Below are 26641 nucleotides of genomic sequence, written 5' to 3' on the forward strand. Positions count from 1 at the left end.
ACCACTGAAGTCAGACTCACTGGCCTATAGTTGCTAGGGCTATCCCTACTCCCTTTCTTGAACAATGGGACCACATTCGCTATCCTCCAGTCCTCTGGTACTATTCCTGTTGACAACGACGACATAAAAATCCAGGCCAATGGCTCTGCTATCTCCTCCCTAGCTTCCCATAGGATCCTGGGGTAAATGCCATCAGGCCCAGGAGACTTATCTATATTCATCCTTTCCAATATTCCCAAAACCTCTTCCCTGCATATTTCCAGGGCATCCATTCTAATTATTTGTGATTCCATATTCACATCAGCAACAGTGTCCTGTTCCTGAGTGAATACTGATGAAAAGTACTGATTTAATGTCTCTCCAATCTCCTCCGCCTCCACACACAACTTCCCACTACTATCCTTGACTGGACCGATACCTACCCTAGTCATCCTTTTATTCTTGACATACCTATAGAAAGCCTTTGGGTTTTCCCTAATCCTACCAGCTAAAGACTTTTCATGTCCCCTTCTCGCTTCTCTTAGCTCCCTCTTTAGCTCCTTCCTGGCTACCTTATAACTCTCAATCGCCCCTACTGAACCTTCACGCCTCATCTTTACATATGCCGCCTTCTTCCCTTTCACAAGGGACTCCAATTCCTTACTAAACCACGGCTGCCTCACAAGGCCCTTTACACCATGCCTGACTGGTACATACCTATCGAGGACACGCAGTAGCTGCTCCTTGAACACTCCCCACATCTCATTAGTGTTCTTCTCTTGAAGCCTGTTTTTCCAATCCACACATCCTAAGTCATGCCTCACTGCATCATAATTTCCCTGCCCCCAGCTATAGCTCTTGCCCTGCGGCACACGATTATCCCTCTCCATCACTAAAGTAAAAGTCACCGAGTTGTGGTCACTGTCCCCGAAGTGCTCACCTACCTCCAAGTCTAACACCTGGCCTGGTTCATTACCTAGAACCAAATCCAATATAGCCTCCCCTCTTGTTGGCCTGTCGACATATTGTGTCAGGAAACCCTCCTGCACACATTGTACAAACACCGACCCATCTAATGAACTCGAGCTATAGCTCTCCCAGTCAATATCTGGGAAGTTAAAGTCCCCCATAACAACCACCCTGCTACCTTCACTCTTTTCCTGAATCATCCTCGCAATATTATCCTCTACTTCTCTAGGACTATTAGGAGGCCTGTAGAAAACACCTAACAGGGTGACCTCACCTTTCCTATTTCTAACCTCAGCCCAAACTACCTCAGATGGCAAGTCCTCTTCCATCGTCCATTCCACTGCTGTGATACTGTCTTTGACAAGTAATGCCACGCCTCCCCCTTTTTTACCCCCATGTCTGATCCTACTAAAACATTTGAACCCTGGAACGTGCAACAGCCATTCTTGTCCCTGTTCTACCCACGTCTCTGTAATGGCCACAACCAATATTGCTAGCATGAACTATTTTGGATGCAAACAGTATCTTTCTTGTTGATAAAATCTGAATGACCTGTGGATGATGTAAATCAAAACCAAAAACAAGTTGTTGGAAAAACTCAACAGGTCTGGCAGCATCTGTGAAGAGAAATCAGAATTAAGATTGCGGGTCCAAGTTCTGAGGAAGTGTCCCTGGACCCGAAACGTTAACTCTGATTTCACTTCACAGATGCTGCCAGACCTGCTGAGCCTTTGCAGCAACTTCTGTTTTTGTCCTTGCTTGTTGGTACTTGATTGAATGACTGAAGGGAAATGCAGTTTGATACGATCCACGAATCATCGGGATGAATGACATACAAACCTGGCATCACACCAGCTCTGAAATTAATATACCATATTACTCAATTATTTAATAGGCAGGCATTTTTCTTTAACCTGAAAGCAGCATCCTGTTAGTGGCAAACCCCACTCATTGCTACTGCATAATAGGCAGCACGAGACTGCTAGTTTCCTCCTGTTGCACACATTTCAAAAATCTTACTCTTAAATTAAGGTAGAATGGACATTTTACAGAACTCATAGTGACTATCTTAGAGCCTGCCATGCGTTAATGCGATATGCAGTGTCAAATATGTGGATGTACCTACTAGAGAAGGTGCAAAACTTGACCTACTCTTGGGAAATAAGGCAGGACAGGTGACTGAGGTGTCAGTGGGAGAGCACTTCGGGGCCAGCGAACATTATTCTATTAGTTTTAAAATAGTGATGGAAAAGGAGAGACCAGATCTAAAAGTTGAAGTTCCAAATTGGAGGAAGTCTAATTTTGACTGTATTAGGCAAGAGCTTTCAAAAGCTTTTTGGTTACAGATTTTCGCAAGTAAAGGGACGGCTAGAAAATGTGAAGCCTTCAGAAATAAGAAAAACGAGAGTCCAGAGACTGTATATTCCTGTTAGGGCGAAAGGAAAGGATGGTAGTTCTAGAGAATGCTGGATGACTAAAGAAATTGAGGGTTTGGTTAAGAAAAAGAAGTAAGCATATGTCAGGTATTGACAGGATAGATCAAATTAATCCTCAGAACAGTATAAAGGCAGTAGGAGTATACTTAAGAGGGAAATCAGGAGGGCAAATAAGGGACATGAGATAGCTTTGGCAAATAGAATTAAGGAGAATCCAAAGGGTTTTTACAAATATATTAAGGACAAAAAGGGTAACTAGGGAGAGAATAGGGTCCCTCACAGATCAGCAAGATTGCCTATGTGTGGAACCGCAGGAGATGGGGGAGATACTCCAGAACTCTGTGGGAAGCTAAGGAAGTGAATGCTGGGCCTCTTGCTGAGGTATTTGTATCATCAATAGTCACAGGTGAGGTGCCGGGAGACTGAAGGTTCGCTAACATGGTACCACTATTTAAGAAAGGTGTTAAGGACAAGTCAGGAACTATAGACCAGTGAGCCTGATGTCGGTGGTGGGCAAGTTGTTGGAGGGAATCCTGAGAGACAGCGTATACATTTATTTGGAAAGGCAAGAACTGATTAGGGATAGTCAGCATGGCTATGTGCATGGGTAATCATGTCTCACAAACTTGAATTGAGTTTTTTGAAGAAGTAACAAAGAGGATTGATGAGGGCAGAGCGGTGGACATGATCTATATGGACTTCAGTAAGGCATTTGACAAGGTTCCCCATAGGAGACTGGTTAGCAAAGTTAGATCTCAAGGAACACCGGGAGAACTAGCCATTTGGATACAGAACTGGCTCAAAGGTATAAGACGGGGTGGTGGTGAAGGGTTGTTTTTGAGACTGGAGGCCTGTGACCAATGGAGTGCCACAAGAATCGGTGTTGGGTCCACTACTTTTCATCATTTATATAAATGATTTGGATTTGAGCATAAGAGGTATAGTTAGTAAGTTTGCAAATGACATCAAAATTGGAGGTGTCGTGGACAGCGAAGAAGGTTACCTCAGATTACAATAGGATCTGGACCAGATGAGTCAATGGTCTGAGAAGTGACAGATGGAGTTTAATTTAAATCACCATGAGGTGCTCTATTTTGGGAAAGCAGGCCTTAGCAGGGCTGAACCATTTAATGATAAAGTCCTGGGGAGTGCTGCTGAACAAAGAGACCTTGGAGTGCAGGTTCGTAGCTCCTTGAAAGGGGAGTTGCACGTACATATGATAGTGAAGAAGGCATTTGGTGTGCTTTCCTTTACTGCTCGCAGTGTTGAATACAGGAGTTGGGAGGTCATGTTACAGCTGTACAGGACATTGATTAGGCCACTTTTGGAATATTGGAAAGATGTTGTGAAACTTTGAAAGTCTTTGGAAAAGATTTACAAGGATGTTGCCAGGGTTTGAGCATTTGAGCCAACAGGAGAGGTTGGATAGGCTGAGGGTGTATTCCCTGGAGCGTCAGAGGCTGAGGGTGACCATAGAGAGGTTTATAAAGTCCTGAGGGGTATGGATAGGATAAATAGACAAAGTCTTTTCCCTGGGATAGGGGAGTCCAGAACGAGAGGGCATAGGTTTAGGGTGAGAGGGGAAAGATGTAAAAGAGACCTAAGAGGCAACTTTTTCACGTAGAGGGTGGGACGTGTATGGAATGAGCTGCCAGAGGAAGTGGTGGAGGCTGGTACAATTGCAACATTTAAAAGGCTTCTGGATGGGTATAAGAATAGGAAGGGTTTGGAGTGATATGGGCCGGATGCTGGCAAGTGGGACCAGATTGGGTTGGGATATCTGGTTGGCCCTCCAATTCTGGACTCCTCCGTCCCAAAGAAAAGACCTTGTCTATTTTCCCTATCCATGCCCCTCATGATTTTATAAACCTCTATAAGGTCACCCCTCAGCCTCCAAAGCTTTCTGGAAAACAGCCCCAGCCTATTCAACCTCTCCCTATAACTCAAATCCTCCAACCCTGACAACATCTTTGTAAATCTTTTCTGAATTCTTTCTAGTTTCACAACATCCTGCCGATAAGAAGGAGACCAGAGTTGCACACAGAATTGCAAAAGTGGTCTAACCAATGTCCTGCGCAGCTGCAATATGACCTCCCAACTCCTGTCGTCAGTGCTTTGACCAATAAAGGAAAACATATCAAACGCCTTTTTCACTATCCTATCTACCTGCGACTCTACTTTCAAGGAGCTTTGAACCTGCATTCCAAGGTCTCTTTGTTCAGCAGCACTCCCCAGGACCATACCATCAAATGTCTAAGTCCTGCTAAGATTTGCTTTCCCAAAATGCAGCACCTCGCATTTATCTAAATTAAATTCCATACGATATTTGAATGTCAGAGCAAATGTGTTGCCTGGTGTGTAATATTGATGGTTTATTTCTAACGGCATATTCCTTTTATCTATTCACAACAAACAAGGTACTGACCCTACCTGACCAACTCATGCTTGCAGAGCTCACAATACAGTGTCCAGTATTAGGAGCTATGGCTCAGTGGTTAGCACAACTGCCTCACAGCGCCAGAGACCTGGGTTTAGTTCAGTTTGGCTAATTGTCTATGTGGGCTCACTGTATGGCGCACTAGTATGTACTAGAAATGAATGCAGAACCCTGTGCTTTGCAAACAGGAAATATGCGTGCACTCACTGCACAAAATAGTTAAGAGCCATTCACGGTTTTATTCCTCAGAGCACTACCCTGACCATCAGAGTCAACCTGCCTGATTTAAAACTTAAACAAATCCGAACAGTTAACTGTCAGTCAGGATTAATAGGTGCATTCTATGGTAATGCCTCTATCAGTCAGTGATCAGTTGCAAATCAATCAGCACTCTCCTCTCATAGAGTGTTAGGTTCTTTTTCTCGAGATTCTTACACACTTGATGCAATTGCAATATGCCAACTTATGTGAACCAAAATTTATTCAGCAAGTACAAACTTTGGAAGATCCCTTAACACTCTTCGCAATGCTTGCGAAGCGTGTCTAGAGAAGCTCTCTAAACAAGGGAACAGTTCTCCTTTCTAGCAGATTTGACATCACAGTCAGTCATGCACACAAGGCACAAGCCCCTGCCACTCCTCCATAGTCACATGCCACCCAAAAACAGACTGAAGTATTTACATGATCTCACATTGTTTTTGGAAATAAGGTTATTCCTTAAAACACTATTTACAGAGTATGATTAGATTGTCACATCCTGCCTGCAAGACAGAAGAATACAACCCCCAGAATATCCAGTTTCTTACATGTCAACAGAACAAATAAACCCTCTAACGTCTTAGGAGTATAAATGTTAATTTTCCCTTTCAGCTTGCAGTTTTGCAAATTGTCCTGATGAATGTCAAACGAAAACTCAGCAATACTCAAGACTTCTAATGTGATACTTCAATCACTGGTATTTCTCCAATTTCAAACTTTAAACACTGTAATAATCAAGCATTCCCTTTGAAAATTGAACATTTCAGAGGACTTCCGGTTGCCTTTTGTTTAGATCTGAAAGAATGTCTTACTGACGTTTTCGATTATGGCAAGTTCTTTGACACTGATTTTTTTCTAAAACATTTATGAACAGAGCAATCAATGTACTTTTAAAAATTGAATTTTTCTTTCGTTGAATAGAGATTTTCCCTGACCATTAAAATACCAAACTAGTTTTCTTCTGTTGTTGTACTAAATAATGAAGATTATTTTACGGTTGCAGTTCAGTAGGTAAGTGCAGTATTTGTATAGCTGTACAGTCTGCTGAATGTACCATCTGCTGAATGTACCATCTGATGACCTGATCTATACCAATTTAGCTCATCACAGCAAAGTTGCTGCTGAAGATAACATAATTTGCATTCTTCTACCATCTAAGGCTGCTTAGATGAATCCTTGTTGATGTGTTCTCCATCAATTCCTGTATTTTTTGTTTGTAAAGTTTTTATATTCATAGTGAATATATGAGACTATAATGATCTTGACTGTGGTCATCGATCAATTAAATGAAAGCAAAATACTGAAGATGCTGTAATTTGAAGTAAAAACAGAAAAACTGGTGAAATGTAGCAACTGGCAGCATCTGTGGAGAGAGAAACTGAGTTCACATTTCAAGTCCAGTATAAGTTAATATTTCAAGTTATCTCTATTTGCTGTCTTTCTGCTGGCTGAGTTTCTCTAGCATTTTCTGTTTTTAGTGTAAATGATCCAGTTACCCTTGCTGTCATAGCTAATCATGCAATATAGTAACGTGGATGATATGTCAGCAGCATGAACCAGTAGAGATGCCCTAACAAAGAAGAAATGCGGAATCAAAAGTTTTGGAAGAATTGTATGCATTCTACAGTTGCGTATCCAATTAAATGAATGAAAAGGGCAATAACCTTATATATTGCCACAAATTTGCCAAAGTAATACTCTATCAGAATATACTAATTAGTCATTAAGTAATATTTCAAACAACACAAAAATTGGTGTTTCAATAAGAATAGATTTATCATTGTTTTAGTAAATTGGTCTAGATTTTCCAATTGTAAAGCCAGTATTAAATATGAATTAAATTATGATTTAATTTGATTTGCCTGGAATTTCCATATATATTCTTCTTTCATTTCAGGCTCCAAGAGTAGAAGCTCAGATTCTATTGGGCTCTTTAGTCTGTTTCCCAAATATATATGTAGACCTCCCTACTTTACAGCCTTCTCTTGTGGACATTTTATCAACAAAATGTGATGATGTTAAGGTAAGATTTCTCAAGCAAATGGTGCTTGATGTGTTGAATTGTTATCAATTTTTTTTATTCTACCTGCTCCTCCAAAGCACAAATTGCAATCCAATATTTTGTCTTAATTTCTTTGTTTACATATACTCTACTCCATTCTTCACCAAATTAAAATTTGTGACTCTAATCCTCTGATTAAAGTAACAGGTATCAATCCCATAATTGTTAAAATGTGGAGATGACAGCAATTTCTACGGAACATGCAAATTTAACATGAAATTCAGAAAACTGTTATATGAGTTACCCTCTTGAAGCAGAATTTCCGCTTCAGGTTTCACACCAAAAAATGTGCGAAGTCACAAAGTTGTCATGCATGATAGATTCTCACTAAATTCACCTGGCAAGCAGTTCTGTGGCTGCAAATGAAAATCCATGGTGCTAGGGTGAGGATGTCTCAAGCGGGTGCAGGGTATTTTGAAGGGGGAGGGTGAATTGCCAGCAGTCGTGCTGCATGTCATGGTTAAAACACAAAATGAGAAATTTAAATTGTTAAGTCGTAGTTTAGTAGATAAGGGCTAATGTTCTAATCCCCAGATTGCTTCCAGTGTCGCATGCAACTGTGTACAAGTATAGATAGATAGGTCAGATAAATGTGTAGCTAAAAGGAGAAAGAAAGGGACCATGGTGTATCAGTCTATAGACCCCTGTGAATGTCAGCTTAGATTGATAAGATGGTGAAGAAGGCATACGAGATGTTTGCTTTCATTAGCTGGGGTGTAGAATATAGGAGCAGGGAAGACTTGTTGCAACTTTATAGAGCATTGTTTGCACCACAGATAGTATACTGTGTGCAGTTCTGGTCACCATACTATCAGAAGAACCTGATCACATAGGCGAAAAGTTTTTTCACCCGAAGGATGGTAGAAATAAGGAACAGGCTGCCTCAGATGGTGGTGGAGGCAGGTATTCACTCAACTTTTAAGAAGCATCTGAACAAGTACTTAAAATGCCATGGTATGGAAGGCTGTGAAACAAGTGCAGGTAAATGGGATTAGTATAGTTGTTCATCAGCAAAGACGTGGTGAGCCGAAGGGTCTGCTTCTATTGTGTATGACTCTATGATTGGAAGACATCAGCGTAAGTAAATCTTTAAGTGTGATTGGTTTTAATTTCTGCCAGAGAACCTCTCCAGCATGGAAAATTAAGTATACAGTCTCGCCCATTAAGATTTCAGTCATTGTTACCTTTTGACAAAAATCAATTTTAATAGCATTAAAGATAGAAAATGCTTAAAATAGTAAGATCAGACAGTATGTACAAAGCGAGAAACCAGTATATCATTTCAAATTAATGGCCTTTCATATTTCTCCAATTGTATTCCCTCTTAATCCAATGACTTTCCTTTCTTCTGTTCTGATTTAGTTGTTTGATTTGGCATTAAATTAACCATTCTAGTTTATATCTAGAATTCAGGCTCTGCATACCTAAGTATGGATTTTTAAATTTATTTGATGAACCTCTTTAGCAGGTGCTGTGCTGAAAATGAATTTTAACCCTTGACAGTTCCCATGCAGAAGTCTGTAGAAAGTATGGTCAAGTGTAATGGATAGCTAGTGCCATTCATTTGCTGTTGACAACAAAATTTAAATCTTTGAGCTGTTTCTAGTGCATCAATTAAAATTAAAGCACACTTGTTCAAATTTATTCACAAGATCATGTAGATCAAAGTTTCCTGTACCTTTTACTGCCATTTGATTTGGTCATGATTTGGATTGTGGTGGACAAGTTTAAACATCGTACAAAACCAGGTTATGGTCCAACTGGTTTATTTGGAAAGCTAGCTTTGAAATATAGTGCCTCCAAATAAACCAATTGGACTATAACCTGGTGTTGGATTTTAAGTTGGATTTCGTCTGTACCAAGATGGTTTCCGTGGCAAAAAAAATTCCCTGTACAGTTTCATTGCAGATCTTTGAATCTCTTGTTTCTAAATCTGTCATTTGTCTTATGAGTAGAAAGGGTTGATTTTTCATATAAAAATATAGTGCTGAATGTAGTTTTTTTAATAATGCATCCATTCAGCCATGTTGCCATAATTAAATGGATCGCTAATGGCAACTATCTCTATCTCTCTAGTGTTTCTTCATTGCCTCTGTAATGTCAGACACTCCGTGTTAGGTGACTCATAGTTTCTTCCAGTTAAATGTTGAAAAACTATAAGGGACTGTCGCACCTACTCATCAAGAATCTACTCACCAATGCTCAGTTTGGATTGTACGAAAACCTCATTGTTCTGACTTCATTGCAATCTTGCCCCAAAAATGGACAAAAGAGCTGAAATCCTGAGTGTGACTACCCTTGACATCAAGGCAGCATTTGTCTGAGTATGGCATTAGGAATCTGAGTAAAACTGAAATTGTTTGGAAACTAAAATTTGTTTGTAGTCATACCTAACACAAACAAAATGGTTATGCTTATTGAAGGGAAATCATCTCATTCCAAGGACAGCAATTAAAGTGTTCCTCATGGTAGTATCCTAGGCATGTCGATCTTCAGTTGCTTCATCGATGATCTTTTTCTTTCATGAGGTCAGAAGTGAGCATGTTTGCTCATGACTGTACAATGAATATCATCATTTGTGACTTCTTATGTACGAAAGCAGATCATGTCCACAGGCAACTAAACCTGGACAAAATACAGGCTTGGGCTGATGTGTGGAAAATGAGATGCATGCCAGACAGTGATTATCTCTAAAAGAGAACCTAACCACCACTCATGATTTGTAATGATATTATCATCACTATTCTTTTCCTAATATAAGTTTAATACTCCTTTTGACAATGCAGCAGAGACTGAGAATTGAACATCTGGAGAGACAATAGGTGAATTTAACATCACTTCTTATTACCCTTCATCACAATGTACTAGTACTATCCATCCAAACCTCTCATTTAGTCCAGTGAGATTTTTAAATATCAGATTTAATTCTCTAAATAAAATCTGCATTGTTCCTGTGTAGAACTTTTTTTGGCATATGACTCACCACAAACTTATTAAGTCTTAGTTAGTGTGATAATTTAAGATGATACAATTTGATAATATCTTATTTCTAATATGCTTTCTTCAAGGAATTTCAAGTAAACTTGAATGGAGTTGATTTTATGGGAACTTTTCTGAATTTTCTTTTAAACGTAAAAGAAGTGATTGTACGCTTATTTGAAATCTAAATATATTAATTTATTTTTCCAAGTTACTGGTATTTTAAAATTGTTCATTGCTTTTATTTTTCTGAAAATAATTCTTGAATTTTGAGAGTTACTGATCTGTTGCAATGGGGCAATATTTCATTGAGCATTTATTTTGAAATATGTGTGCTAAAGTTTTTCGTCAGCTTTTTAGTACTCTTTGATGACACTTACTATATTTTTATATATTCTTTATATTTTCAATTTGATATCATAGGAACTTGTAATTAAGAGCATTTTAAAATCAGCAAGGGAGGAGCCTTCTGGACCAGCTAGGCAAGTAGCTTTATTTCATCTGTAATTTTTAAAGAAATAATTTCACTATTAACCATCCCAAAATTCTTTGATGTAGTTGACTGCTGGCCAGCTGGATGCCATCACTGCATTTTCCAGGGAATTCCCTTTAGAACAACATAGCAATCACTTTGTAAGAGGCAAGGTTCCTGCCAGAAGTTACTAGATCTCTTAAAGAAGTATTTATGAGATCAGTGGGAGTGCATTTGCTTTGCCTCTGACTCCAATATCCAGGTGATGGTTTCTGACAGATATAACAGGATGGTTGGATTACTTAGTTTTTGATTTTACGATGATCTGTAGTGAGACTAAAAATTAAAGTAAGTTTTCTGAAACCTACGTTGTTTACTTTCAGATGATTTCACACCAAGCCTATGAAATAGAAAATAGGATTTTATATTCTATATATTCTTGACCATATCTAGATAGCTTATGCTTGCATGATATGCATTACTATCTCTATTTTACAGATGTGTTGCACTTTGTAGCCTTGGCATTTGGCTCTGTGAAGAATTGGTACATGATACTCGCCATCCACAAATCAAAGATGCTCTAAATGTAATTTGTGTAACTTTAAAGGTAAGTAATGTTTTAACAATGTTTTTTTCTTAATTCATCAGCTTTTGAAAAAAAATACAACAATTGTAAGAATTAAGTTGTTAATGTTTTACAGTTTCCAAACAAAGCGGTTGCACAGGTGGCTTGTGATATTTTGCATTTATTGATCAATTATGTGGACAAACTTCAGAATTATCCACCAGATTCTCCGAAAAAAATACTTGAGGTGAGAGGTACTTCTTGAGGCATTTATTGATTTTATTTCTGTTGGTTAAGTATTTGCCTGTCAAAGTATTTCCAATGAAGATTCAGCCAGTAAAGTTTATTCAACTAATCTTTTTGTCTATGACACTGTGTACTTGTATTGAGTCAATATAGGTGCTGATTAGTTTACAAAGAGATAAATCACATTTAATACAGCACATTACACACCCCACTGTCACTGGATTTAAATCTTCGAACTTCCATCCTAACAGCACTGTCTATGAACCTACATTCCAAGAACTACAGTAGTTCAAGAATGCAATTCACTACAGCTTTCTCAAGGACATTTAGGGATGGATCAGAAATCTTGGCCTAGTCAGGGATACCAACATTCCTTAAATGAATTTAAAATAAAACTAAAATTATAAAGTATTCAGTGCTTTCATGGTGGAGCAAGTAAATAGAGGCTTGCCAATCAAGCAGGCAACCCTTATCATAGATGGTGTTGAATTCTTGAGTATTGTCATGACCCTATTGAGTGTTATTGGTGCTGCACTCATCCTGGCAAGTGAGTAGTATTCCGTTACATGGCAAACTTGTATCTTGTAGATGGTGGACAGACTTTGGGGAGTTACAGCAGAATTCAAAGCCCATGACATGTTCTTGTGGCCTCAGTATTTTAAGGGTCATTCAGTTCAATTTCTGGTCAGTAATAAGACCTCACCCTGATTTTGGTAGTTGGAAGTTCAGTAACGGCAATGTTGATTCTGTCATGTTAGGTATGATCTTACATGGCATTTGTGTAGTGTCGTTATCAATCCAAGGTCAAATGTTTGGGAGTTGGAGTATGTGGCACACACAACTTTATTAACTGAAGAGTCACAAGTGGTACTGAACATTGTGAAATCATCGCTGCAAATGACTGTGTGTTGGAGTGAAGGTCATTGAAATATGTGAAGGATGCTGAGAAATTGGTGCAGCAGTGTTCTGGGACTGATTCACCAGCAACAGCAAGAACTAGCTTCCTTTGTGCTTATTAGTTTCTATTCAGTAGAGAGTTTCCCACCGATTCCCATTGTCCTTATTTTACCAGGACTCCTTCATGTCATATTTGGGATTTATCTGGATGGCTAAATTTCACAGCAGGAAATTTGTCACTTAATGTGAGCTCTGTGTTTTGTGGCTGTTGGTTCACGCAGTGTGCAAATCATAAGGAATCAAGAGTTGTCTAAATTGAAGCTGATTGGTTCTCAGCTAACTGAGCAGGTTGGAATGGGAAGTGAGTTACACAGACATGTGCAGTTGTTTTTCCCAGCCGAAGCTGCCTGTTCTCCGTGGTTTAATATTTGAAGAAAACCAATTACTTTTCCTGCAGTAGTTGCTGTGAGCTGTGACTTTTGAATTGATAAATAATTTTCCAAGTCAGTCAATTGCTGTGTATTTCTCACTAACCTGGAAGTGAAGGTAGTATCAATTTGAAAAGAAAAAAAGAAAATGTAGCAAAAATTAATCATTAATATAAACATGTACACTAAGAGCTTTCTTAAATATATAAAAAGGGAGAGCGAGGCCAAAGTTAGCATACACCATTAGAGAACATATTAGCTTAACATCTGTTATATGGAAAAGGTTAAGAGACTTTTTTAAATGATGTGACAACGGAACATTTGGAAATACATACTATAATCAAGCAGAACTAGGGGAAAGTGAGAAATTAGATTCTGGAGACCAGAGTTGAAAAGTGTGGTGCTGGAAAAGCGCAGTAGACCAGGCAGCATCCGAGGAGCAGGACCACTCTCTCCGCGACTCCCTCGTCAGGTCCACACTCCCCACCAACCCAACCTCCACTCCCGGCACCTTCCCCTGCAACCACAAGAAATGCAAAACTTGCGCCCACACCTCCCTCCAAGGCCCCAATGGATCCTTCCATATCCATCGCAAATTCACCTGCACCTCCACAAACATCATTCACTGTATCCGCTGCACCCGATGTGGTCTCCTCTACATTGGGGAGACAGGCCGCCTACTTGTGAAACGTTTCAAGGAACACCTCTGGGATACCCACATCAACCAACCCAACCGCCCCGTAGCTAAACACTTTAACTCCCCCTCCCACTCCACCAAGGACATGCAGGTCCTTGGCCTCCTCCATCGCCAGACCCTGGCCACGCAACGCCTGGAGGAAGGGTGCCTCATCTTCCGCCTAGGAACCCTCCAACCACACAGGATGAATGTAGATTTCTCCACATTCCTCATTCCCCACCCCCCCCCCCCCCCCCCCCCCCAAACGCCTTGTCTCAGTCCCAACCCCCGGATTCAGCACCGTCCTCTTGACCTGCTATTTTCTTCCTGACCTCTCCGCCCCCACCCCCTCTCTGGCCTATCACCCTCACCCTCACCACCTTCCACCTATCGTATTCCCAGCGCACCCCCCTCCCCTCCCTTCACCTTTTATCTCAGCCCGCTTGGCACACCAGCCTCATTCCTGAAGAAGGACTTATGCCCGAAATGTCGATTCTCCTGCTCGTCAGATAATCAAGCAGAGTCAACATGACTTCATGAAGAGTGAAGCATGCCTGACAAATTTATTACTGTCCTTTGAGGAGGATATGCAAAGAGGAAAACGTAGATGCAATCCATTTAGCTTTCCAAAAGGGTTTCTGTAGTGTACCACGCACAAAGCTGCTTAATAAGAACCCATGGTGTAGGGGATGGTATATTGACATAGATGGAGAATTGACTAATTCATAAAAAGATATATTTTCAGGCTGAAAGTATGTAACTAGTGGAGTACAATAGAGAATAGTGCTGGAGTCATAATTATTTACTATATGTGTGTGTATATATTAATGACTTGGATAATGGAAATCAATATCCTACTACCATGTTTGCAATGACATAATAGGTGAGAAGGCAAGTAGTGAGGATGGTACAGAATTTACAGAGGGTTAAAAGCAGGTAAAGTGAGTGGGCAAAAACATAGAAGGAATATAATGCGGAAAAATGTGAAGTTATGCACTTTGGTAGGAAGAATAAAAATGTTTAATGTTATTTAAATGGGAAAGACTGTGACTGATCTCACTGAATGGGCCAAATGCCTTTCATCTGTTCCTACCTCAAATGGTTTTGTAATTACACCTTCTTTGAATGATCTCCACATTCCAACGTTGTTACATTGTGTGCATCGCATTGAAGGTGACAGAACATTATGTATCTGGGCTACTTGTAAGGGAAATTAAAAGCTTCCCCTCTCAAGAATGCAGGAGGAAAATTTTAAAATTAGTGAAATTAGGAGTTTGTTTTCTTATTTATTCTTTCATAGGATGTGCTCAAAACTAGTTACGCCAGCATTATTAGAGCATCCTTAATCCCTACATAACGAGAAGGTGCTGATGAAATGCCTTTTTGAACCATTGCAGTCCATGACGTGTGGGCACACATCCAAATATAGTAGGAAGGGAGATACACTAAGTTTTAGTGTTGTAAACCGATTTATGAAGGTAATTTTAGTTCCAAGGAAATACAGTAGTAAAGAATTAACTGCTTTAAAATAACAAAATGGAATAGTACTCTACAAACAATAAAATTATGTAACAAATTGAAGGCTGAAATAAAATTGAAATGAAGTATTAGCAAAGAAACTTTAAACAGTGCATTTGATGAGCCTACAGTTTGGTGGACCAAACATTTCCATAGCATGGGAATTAAATTAAAAACAGACCTCTTTAGAAATCAGCAACCACGTTGCTCCCTTTTTTCAAATTGCTGTATGATTCACACCTAAACAAAATTGAACAGACAACTCCATCCTCACTCCTTCCTGTGTCCCCCTCTCCTGCTGGCTTTGATTCTTTAATGTAAGCAACTCCTGATCGTGATTATCCATATGCAGTGCCACAGGAGATCTGTTGATAAATCTGTATATGATTAATGCAACTTGTCTTTTGTACTGCTTCAATAAATTTACTTTAGAGCAAAGTATGAATTGCAATAAAAATCAGAAAACTCTTTGCTGTCACTGACTATCTTCAATGTAATAGAATAAACTTATTTTTCTTGATCACCTGTTAAAAAGAGAACTTGTTAGAAAATCTTGTGGAACATTATATTCTAGTGAATGTTTTTTTCTTTGTTCTGGAAAACCTATTATCCCTTTATGGATTATTAGGATGCTATTTGTTATAACATACATGTCTTTTTCTTTTTGTTTAGATATTAATGGCAACAATTACTTATCTGTTACCCAGTACAGAAGTATCTCCACATGAGCAAGATAAAAGGGTATGCATAGGTTAGATTTATGTGGTTAATAAGGTGATTTGCAAATTTTGGCTTTTGGTAACATTTTTTGTGACTTGTCCTTCACAGCTGGTGGTATCCCTATTGCTTTGCCTGTTGGACTGGTGCATGGTGCTGCCTTTAAAAATACTCTTGCAAGCAGTCCAAGCTGCAGGGCAAGATAAGGACAATGCCGACAAATCCATTCTCAGTTGTATTTACAAGGTATACTTCCATAATAGTCATAATAATGATTTACATTTAAGCCTTTGCATTAATTATCTTTAGATTTTTGCAAAGTGAAACTGTTACCTCTTGAATTGATTACTTTGGTAAATTTCTGATATTGAAAAACTGTTTCAAATCAGCATACGTTTCTAACATTCAGTTTTATTTTTCAAATGTTGCTCTTTATTTAATCATGAGTCAAAGGAGAACCAAAGGCAAAGCCTTTGCATCCTGTAATCATCAGAACTGCCGTGTAAGAGACTAAACTTGGAAAAGAAACAATTGATATGAAGAGAGTGATGTATTAGACATAGTTGACATGGAGATGCACCTGCAACTGTTGGTAGTCTATCTTAACTGACAAAAGTCAGAGTGTGTAAGTTTACTATTATAGGGTCAGAAAGTTGCTGTGGAGAATGCAGCAAATTCTCTGCTAGTCTATATAATTCTATTCTCACTGAAAAAGATGCAATATATGGGCAAATTCCCTTTACCCTCATGAAATGTCTGTGTTAGAACATGGAACATACAACACAGTACAGCCCTTCAGCCATGATGTTGTGTCAAGCATTTATCTTAATCTGAGATCAGATTAACCTACACACCCCTCAATTTACTGCCGTCCATGTGCTTGTCCAACTGTCACTTAAATGTCCCTAATATCTCTGACTCTACTACCACTGCTGGCAGTGCATTCTACACACCCACCACTCTCTACATAAAGAATCTACCTCTGACACCTCTCTTATACCTTCCTCCAATCACCTTAAAATTATGACACCTCGTGACAGCCATTTTTGTCCTGGAAAAGGTCTCTATCTATGCCTCTTATCATCTTGTAAACCTCTATCAAGTGACCTCTCTTCCTCCTTTTCTCCAGTGTGAAAAGCCGTAGCTCGCTCTTCTTCTCTTCATAAGACATGCCTTCCAGTCCGGGCAGCAACCTAGTATATCTCCTCTGTACCCCCTCTAAAGCATCTATTACTTTCCTATAATGAGGTGTCCAGAACTGGACACAATATTCCAAGTGCGGTATAATCGGGGTTTTATAGAGCTGCAGCAAAACCTCGAGGCTCTTACGCTCAATCCCCCTGTTAATGAAACACAATATGTCTTATTAACAACCCTATCAACCTGTGTGGCAATTTTGAGGGATCTATGTTCATGGACCCCAAGATCCCACTGCTCCTCCACACTGCCAAGAATCCTGTCTTTAACCCTGTATTCAGCATTCAAGTTCAACCTTCCAAAATAAATCACTTCGCATTTATCAGTTTGAACTTCATCTGCCACTTCTCAGCCCAGCTCTGCATCCTATCAGTCTTATAGTCTGCAACATCCCTTGACACTATCTACAACCCCCACCGACCTTTGTGTCATTATCAAACTTATTAACCCAGACTTCTACTTCTTCATCCAAATCATTTATAGAAACTACAAAGAGCAGAGGCCCCAGAGCAGATCTCTGTGGGACACCACTGGTCACTGACCTCCAGGCAGAATACTTTCCATCCACTACCACTTGCTGTCTCCTTTCAGCCAGCCAATTCTATATCCAGATGGCCAAATTTCCCTGGATCCCATACATCCTAACTTTCTTAATGAACCTACCTTGGAGAATCTTGTCAAATGCCTTACTGAACTCCATATACAGTACATCCACAGCTTGACCTTCGTCACCTTGTCTTGTCACAACCACAAAGAGCTTACTAAGCTTGTACGGCATGACCTGCCCCTCACAAATCCATGCTGACTACCTTTAATCAAACTATGTTTTTCCAAATAGCCGTAAATCGTACCTCTCAGAATCCTTTCCAGTACCTTGCTTACCACAGATGTAAGACTGACTGGTCTATAATTCCCAGGGATTTCCCTATTCCCTTTTCTTTTGAACACAGGAGCAACATTCACCTCTCTCCAGTCATTCACTACTACTCCCGTGGACACTGAGGATGCAAAGATCATCACCAGATGCGCAGCAATCTCATTCCTCGCTTTCTGTGTTACTATACATAGTTTCTGTTACATTCAAATTCACTGCACTGTCAGCCTAGTTGATGGTTAATTGATATCCCAAATAATTCTGAGCATGGTTGAAGATATTCAATAAATGATCAGCAGCTATATCACATCTACCTTGGACATATTGTTCTAAAGCTTGCAAGCATAGGTTGCTTGATCACTGTCAACATGCTTCGTGATGCACATGGTCAAAGGGACATGTTGTTTGATACAGCCTGCTATATGATCTGCATAACAATCAGTGCACCAGTGGTGAAACCCTAGGGGTCTCAGTTTCAAGATTGTCAGTAAGTGAGCTAGGAATGAGATGCAGCAGAACATCTTTTCTCAGAGTTGTTTGGAGTGTGCTACCTGGGAGATTGGTGGAGGTAGGTTCCATAGGACTTTCAAAAGGAGAGCTGGATGTGTTTGTAAAGTGATAAATTTCAAGGGCTAGAGAATGAGTCTAGCTGGGTAGCTCTTGCAGGAGCTAGTGCAGACACAATGGGTCAAATGACCTCCTGTTCCGTAAGATTCTTTCATTCTGTGTCACATTACTCATTTGTATCCGAGGCAAGAAGTCTTTATTGGCCTTATGGCAGAATCCTGTCAGTGAAGAAAATTACTTGTGTTTACTTGAAAGTAGCAATGTGAAACGGGTGACTTCATCTGTTCAAATACCTTTCCCTTTCCAGAGTAATCTAAGATAGACTGGCACTGTTCAGGGCCAAAATTGTTGGTTGTCGGCCTTTTTATGAATTTGTCCAATGTACAACAAGTTGATTTGAGCCATTATCATGTAGGACAGTTTTGATGTGCCCTATCTCAGCATCATGTTTATATGATAAACAAATGATTAAGACTCTTTTTAAGAGGTTGCCAATAAACTTAATATTGTAACACACAGAATTGGAGGATTTTCCACAGGTATTTTGACCAGTGAATTTGGCTTTCAAAAGATAGTGTGTAGTAGACAACCCATAAGTACATTTCTCAAGTGACACGTTGAGCTTGTTGATTGCTGTATTTCATTTGTAAATTTGAGTGCAGAATGGAATTTACTCAGCTGTGTAAAGAAATTCCATGACATGGAACAATATAATGAGTTCTCTTTCCTCAAAGTGTTCATGTCAGTTTGATACTGAGTTGAGGCATACCTAAAGTAGCTTGCTTGATAATAGATACCTTCTTGAAGTCATACCTTGGTCTATATCACCCAGTCTCCTGAAAGCATGTAAGGCCACTACTTTGGGACCTGAATGGTGCCCAGTGTACCTCAGATTACCACGAAAGCCAGAGGCCTCAAAAGTTTCACCGTTTGGCAAAGCTAGCTACTTTGTATTGAACACCCGAATGGGGTTCATGCACTAACAGGGTGCTGCACTCAGTCAAAAATACATCCCAAGAGAATAACGTAATATGAGATTCACTGCTGGTGTGACAACTGAAATGAAGGCTATATGCCTCAATGGTTGGTAGACCATAACAAACACATCCTTTTGACCATTTGCAGTGTGCCATTCGTGTTCAACAGGCCATGCTTATAAGCCTCCACACCATGTACAGCATTAGATGTGATTCTGTTATTGGACAACATTTTCTAAATAATCTTGATGTGGTAAGAATTGCATCAGAAACCAATTCAGAAAAAATTCCTGAAGAAGGGCTCATGCCTGAAATGTCGATTCTACTGCTCCTTGGATGCTGTCTGACCTGCGCTTTTCCAGCAACACATTTTCAGCTCTGATCTCCAGCATCTGCAGACCTCACTTTCTCCTTCATCAGAAACCAATGTAAGGTTATCAGTCAGACTCGCAGTGTGACATATTTGCATGTCAGAAGCTATGCATATTAACACACCGAAGTGTGTGGAATTTATTTTTGGACTGTATCTTTCTGTTGACAAAAGGCTTATGGAGACTAGCAACCACTCCTGAATTCGTCAAGACAAAATCCTCACCAATCAGAATCTACCTGCCTGATCTGAGTTTTATCTAATCTAAGATTGACAGTTAATAGTCCCTGTTGCAGTTTCATGCCACCTATGCTCTAACTAATCAGCACCCACTTCTCCAAGTTTTATTTCTTGCTTGTCAATCCTGATGAATACAAACAAAAAGCTTTGACTTTGTCCCTTTTTAGTAAACTGCCAAGCAATTAATAGTTCAGTATTTGATTCAAAGCTAATGTTTGATGATACTCTCCCAATTGCTAGCTGCTTCGATAGATCCAGTTAAGTTTGACTCCCTTGTCTTCATAGAATCATAAAATCCTACAGTGTGGAAGCAGGCCATTCAGCCCATCAAGTCTGCACTGACCTTCCGAAGAGCATCCCACCTAGACACACAGACACGCACACACCCCCAATCCTATTCCTGGAACCTTCTATTTCCCATGGCTAATCTACCTAGCCTGCACAACCTTGGATACTATGGGCAATTTAGCATGACCAATCCACCTAACCTGCACATCATTGGACTGTGGGAGGAAACCCATGCAGACATGGGGTAAATATGCAAACTCCACACAGACAGTCGCCAGGGTGGAATCAAACCTGGGTCCCTGGCACTGTGAGGCAGCAGTGCTAACCACTGAATCATCGTATCACCCAATTTTATGAACATGTTTTCACTTTGAACCTGATTTCCTTTTAAATAAAGGAGATTAAAATTTATAAAAATAGATTGGAGAAATGTAATTGATATCCTGGGCCTCATGCTCAATAATTTTAGATTCATGGCATGGTTTCTGAGCAAGGATATGAAACTACAATTGAAATGATCTTGTTTGAGTTTTCTTTCTACACTTGTAATTTCTGTTTGAGTCAGCTATGTTTGTTCCTCCTTGGAGATTGTATCCAAATTGAAATTCTTTTAATTTGAAGTTCTGTTTAATGTATTTGTTCACTTCATCAAAATAAGCCTTGAATTCTGTTCAAAATCAGTTGATTTCCAAGGAGGTAGACAAACTGCAACATGCAAGAGTACATTCAATTGTTTAATGGCTGTGGTAACAGTTCCTGTCTGTTTGTAAATCTGTGTATGATCAAAGAATAAATTGTGATTTTTCTATGTGCATAACATATACAGTTATTTTGTAACATTAGCTTTACAACCACAGAGACACTTCCTTTTTCTTTGCCTTTTCAAAGTTGGTTTCTGTAATTGTGTTAATTAACCCATGAAAATCTATAAGGAGAAAGTCAGTTTTTTGGTAACATTCTCAGTCATGAGTGTTGGTCTTTATTTGTAAAGCATCTTTGCCTTATTTTTCTACAGGTGCTACATGGCTGTGTTTATGGAGCCCAATACTTCAGTAATCCTAGATACTTTCCTCTGAACTTATCAGATCTTGCCTCTGTTGAATATGATCCATTTTTACATTTGGAAAGCTTAAAAGAACCAGAGCCTTTGCATTCTCCTGATTCTGAGCGATCATCAAAGCTTCAAACTGTCACAGAGGGTATGTATTAAGATAACCAAAGCCTTACATCAAAATCGTTAAAAGTAACAAAGGAACATCTTGTAGTATGGTGGGGTTGCAAGGATCAACGGTTTAATCCCACTAGGAAATGTAATGAAATTTAGTTCTTAATTTTCTAGCCTATAGATGATTAGACTTACTATTTCTTCAAAAACAATGTTAGTTCGTCTTTTGGAACATTGAAATGCTACGCCCCAGTCTGCTTTGATTAACTGTTGTCACCTACCTAAGTACAGTGAAAAATTTTGTTTTTTATGCAGTACATGCAGATCATAATGTACAAGGACATACAGATCATAAGGCGTTTAGAGAGAGTGAGGTATACAAGGTTATGGCCGCACAGGAAGTGCACAAAAGCAAGATCGACATGAAATTAGAGAGATCTATCAACAGTCTAATAATAGTAGGGAAGAAACTGTTCTTGAACCCACAGGTACATGTGTTTAAGCTTCTGTATCTTTTCCCTGATGGAAGAGGTTGGATGAGAGTATAACCGGGGTGGAGAGGTCTGTGATGATGATAGCTGCCCTTCCATGGCAGCAAGAAGTGTAGATGGATTCCGTGGATGGGAGGTTGGCTTGTGTGATGGTCTGGGCTGTGTTCATGACATTCTGTCGTTCCTTACTGTCCTGGGCAGAGCAGTTGCCATACCAAGCCATGATGCACCTAGATAGAATGCTTTATATGGTGCATCTATAAAGGTTGGTGAGGGCCTGTAAAAATATGCCAAATTTCCTCAGCCTCCTGAGGAAGAAGAGTCATTGTTATGCCTTCTTGACTGTCACATCTACATGGGAGGACCAGGACAGATTGTTGGTTATCATCATTCCTAGGAACTTGACGCTCTCCACCATCTCCACCTCAGCTCCACTGATGTAGATAGGGGCGTGTCATTCTCCTTTCTTCCTGAAGCCAATGATCGGTTCTTTAGTTTTGCTGACATCAAGGGAGAGATTGTTATCATTGAACCACAACACCAAACACTCTATCTCCTTCCTGTATTCTGACTAGTCATTGATGTAATTATCAGTGATGTCATCTGCGAACTTGTCGATAGTGTTCAGTCAAAGTTTGGTCACAGTTGAGGGAGTACAGTAGGGGGCTGAGTACACATCCTTACTGGGTGTCATTGTTGAAGATTATCATGGGGAAGATATTGTTGTTTATTTTCACTGATTACAGTCTGTGGGTCTGGAAGATGAGGATACAATTACAGAGAACAGAGCTGAGACCTGGGTCTCAGAGTTTGGAGATTAGTTTGGTTGGGATTATAGTCAGAGTCATACAGCATGGAAACAGACCCTTCGGTCCAACGAGTCAATGCCAAATGTAATCCCAAACTAACCTAGTCCCACCTGCATGCTCCTTGCCTTTCTCCTTACAAACCTTTCCAACTTGTGGACCTAGTTAAATGTCTTTTAAAAGTAGTAATTGTACCCACATCTGCCACTTCTTCTGGAAGTTCATTCCATGTGTGAACCACCTGTGTAAAAATGTTGCTTGTCTTGTCTTTTTAAAATCTCTCTTCTCTCAGCTTAATAATGCACGCCCTAGCCTTGAAATCCCCCATCCTAGGGAAAAGACAATCACCATTAACTCTGTCTACATGTTTCATTATTTTATGAACTTCTATCAGGTTGCCTCTCCAATAGCTAAGCTATTGTTTATTGCTCATCTCTAATTTCAGTAGTCAGAGGAAGTGATGAACTGAGGGTGTAAGGCCATGGCTATTAGGGCCAGTGTTTCAGGATTTTAACCCAGCAAAGAAGATATAATGAGGTCAGAGATGAGTGGAGTCCAGTTACATTTCTGGTCAATGATAACCCCAAGAATATTGATAATGGGGAATTCAGTGATGAATGTCAAGAGGGTGTGGTTAGACTGCATCTTATTTAAGATGATCATTGCCTGGTATTTGTGTGGAATATTACTTGTCACTTGTCAACCCAAGCCTGGATACTATCCAGGTCCTGCTACATTTGAACAAGGACTGCTTCAGTACCAGAGGAATCACGAATGGTGTTGAACATTGTGCAATCCTTGGCAAACATCCTCACTTCTTACCTTATGATGGAAGGAAGGTCATTGATAAATCAACGAAAGATGGTTAGGCTTAGGACACCATCTTGAGGAAGTCCTGCAGAAATGTCCTGGAGCTGAGATAACTAACTCCAACAACAGCCATCTTCCTGTCTGCCAGGTATAACCCCGACCAGTAGAGAGTTTGCTCCCTCATATCCATTGATTTCAGTTTTTCTAGGGCTTCTTGATGCCACACTCAGTTGAATGTGGCTTTGATGTCAAGGGCTATCACTCGCACTTCTCCTCACTCCTGGAATTCACCTTTTTTGTCTGTATTTGAACCAAGGCTGTAATGGAGTCCAGGAGCTGAATGGCCTTGACGGAACCCAAACTGGGCATCACTGAGCAGGTTTTTGCTGAACAGATTCTGTTTAATAGCGCTGTTCATGGAATCTTCCATCACTTTTCTGATGATGGAGAGTAGACTAATGTTGCAGTAATTGGCCGAATTAGATATGTCTGCTTTTTGTGTACAGAGTATACCTGGACATCTTGCCACATTGGGTAAATGCCAGTGTTGTAACTCTACTGCAACAGCTTGGCTAGAGGTGCAGCAAGTTCTAGAGCACAAGTCTTCAGTATTATTCACAGAATGTTGTCAGGGCCCATAGCCTTTGCAATATCCTGGGCCACCTTAATATCGCATGCAATCGCGGCTGAAGACTGGTGTCTGTAATGCTGAGGACCACTGGAGGAAGCTCAGATGGATCATTGTGGCTGAAGATTGCTGCGAATGCTTCCATCTTATCTTTTGCGCTGCTGTGCTGGGCTCTTCCATCATTGAGGATGGAATACTTGTGGATCCCCCTCCTTTAATGTATTATTAAGTTGTCCATTACTATTCATGACTGGATGTAGCAGGATTGCAGAGCTTGGAGATGATCCTTTGGTTGAAGTATTGCTTAGCTCTGTCTATCACTTACTGCTGAAGCTGTTTTACATGGAAGTAGTCCTGTTTGGTAGCTTCATCAGGTTGACATCTCATTTTAAGTTATACCCTGGAGCTGCTGTTGGCATGCCTTTCCAAACACTCCATTGAGCCAGGGGTATTCCCTGGTTGATAGTAATGGTTGAGTGAGGGATATGCAAGTCCATGATGTTGCAAGTTGTGCTGGAGTACAATTCTGCTGCTGTCGGTGGCATGCAGTGCCTCATGGATAGCCAGTCTTGAGTTGCTAGATCTGTTCAAAGTCTGTCCCATTTAGCCACAATGTGGAGGTGCTGGTGTTGGACCAGGGTGGACAAAGTCAGAAGTCACACAACTCCAGGCCACCTAAAACCACAAACTATCTCTATGCTCCTCATTTCCTTACTTACACTGACTAGGCATGAAGTGGATAGAAGAGGTAGTATAATGAACTCGGTCATAAGAAATTTGCAAGTTAATGCCTTTTCTTCATATGACCCACATTTACACACAGAACATTAACCTCTCCCCGTATCCCCATACCACCAACAGGCAGAAAACTAACCACCAGGATACATGAACATCAACTAGCCACAAAACGACATGACCCTCTCTCACTAGTATTCTTACATACAGATAAGGAAGGACACCACTTTGACTGGGACAACACATCCATCATAGGACAAGCCAAACAGAGAGACACACGAGAATTCCTAGAAGCCTGGCATTCCAACCAGAACTCTATCAACAAACACATTGAGTTAGACCCCATCTATCACCCCCTGAGAAAAAGAATAGGAAATGACATCACCAATCCAAAGAAACCCAAACATGTAGATAGAAAGCAGGAATCATCAACCGTGCTTTTCTGGAGGCCCACTGAAGATGTTACCTAGTAGTATGACAAAACGTCTGGAAATGAACCTTCGAGCTCAGCGAGCAAACGTACATCCAGAAACTTGAAAGGGTTCAGAAAAGATTTTACAAAGATGTTGCCAGGGTTGGAGGATTTGAGCTACAGGAAGAGGCTGAACAGGTTGGGGCTGTTTTCCCTGGAGCATCAGAGGCTGAGGAGTGATCTTATAGAGGTTTATAAAATCATGAGGGCCATGGATAGAATAAATGGACAAAGTCTTTTCCCTGGGGTCAGGGAGTGCAGAACTAGAGGGCATAGTTTAGGGTGAAAGGGGAAAGATATAATAGGGACCTAAGGGGCAACCTTTTCTCACAGAGGGTGGTACATGTATGGAATGAGCTGCCAGAGGAAGTGGTGGAGGCTGGTACAAATACAACATTTAAAAGGCATCTGGATGGGTATATCAAGAGGAAAGCTTTAGAGGGATATGGGCCAGGCGCTGGCAAATGGGACTGGATTAGGTTAGGATATCTGGTCAGCACAGATGGGTTGGACCGAATGGTCTGTTTCCATACTGTACATTCTCTATGACTGTATAACTGTAGTGCCAGTAGGCAAATTGCAAGGGATTGAGGCAGGCTGGGAGGCTATAGTTAATGTGAGCCATGACAAACGTCTCAAAGTAATTCATAATTATGGAGGTCCGAGCCATTGGGCGGTAGTGGTTGAGGCACTTTGCATGTGTTTTCTTTGATACTGGGATGACAGTGATGTTGTTGAAGCAGGTGGAAACTTTGGCTTGTAACAAGGAGAGATTAAAGTTGTCGGCAAATCCTCCCATCAGCTGGTCCACACAGGATCAGAGTGCCCAACCAGGGACTCCATCTGGGCCAGTTGCTTTCCTCGGGCTCCTCTTAAGAAGGCTGATCTGACGTTTTGCAGCGGTGATGAAGGGAACGGGTGCATCCAGTGCTATAAGGGCAAGTGACACCATTCTGCTGGCATGCTGCTCGAACCAAGTGTAAAAAGCATTGAGTGTATCAGAGAGATATCTGTTTGTTTTCTCCTATTTTGTTCTGCTTCATTTTGTATCCCATTTTGTCATGTTGGCTTTGCCACAGGTAGTGGATGTTCCTGTGATTAGTTTGGGCCTCCAACTTGGTCTGGTATTGCTTCTTGGCATTTTTAATGGCCTTGTTAAGGTAATTTCTGGATTTTCTGTAAAGATCTGTGTCTTCTGACTTGAATGATGCATGCCTGGTCTTGAGTTGGCAGTGGATTTTCTGGTTCATCCAAGGTTTCTGGTTGGGGAACATGTGGATTGACTTCTCTGGCACGCAGTTCTCTATGCACTTGCCTAATTCAACACTATGGCTGATTCATGATAGACTTAAGAGTAAACAATAAATACATTCTCATCTGAT

The 26641-nt window shown here is 40.3% G+C and overlaps 1 protein-coding gene across 9 annotated transcripts in view; it reads left to right on the forward strand.

The window, feature by feature from the left end:
- The window catches only part of ralgapa1 (Ral GTPase activating protein catalytic subunit alpha 1), a 319967-nt gene that overhangs the window by 168359 nt on the left and 124967 nt on the right, over positions 1–26641 (forward strand). For all 9 annotated transcript variants that reach the window (XM_060829079.1, XM_060829081.1, XM_060829087.1 and 6 more), the window contains exons 26-32: positions 6977–7102; positions 10544–10602; positions 11091–11199; positions 11294–11404; positions 15595–15663; positions 15751–15885; positions 21168–21351. In XM_060829079.1, coding sequence (XP_060685062.1) covers positions 6977–7102; positions 10544–10602; positions 11091–11199; positions 11294–11404; positions 15595–15663; positions 15751–15885; positions 21168–21351 — 793 coding nt within the window. The remainder of the gene's footprint in view (positions 1–6976; positions 7103–10543; positions 10603–11090; positions 11200–11293; positions 11405–15594; positions 15664–15750; positions 15886–21167; positions 21352–26641) is intronic.

Source organism: Hemiscyllium ocellatum, chromosome 8 (genome assembly GCF_020745735.1).
Source record: "Hemiscyllium ocellatum isolate sHemOce1 chromosome 8, sHemOce1.pat.X.cur, whole genome shotgun sequence".
In the NCBI taxonomy this organism is placed as follows: domain Eukaryota; kingdom Metazoa; phylum Chordata; class Chondrichthyes; order Orectolobiformes; family Hemiscylliidae; genus Hemiscyllium; species Hemiscyllium ocellatum.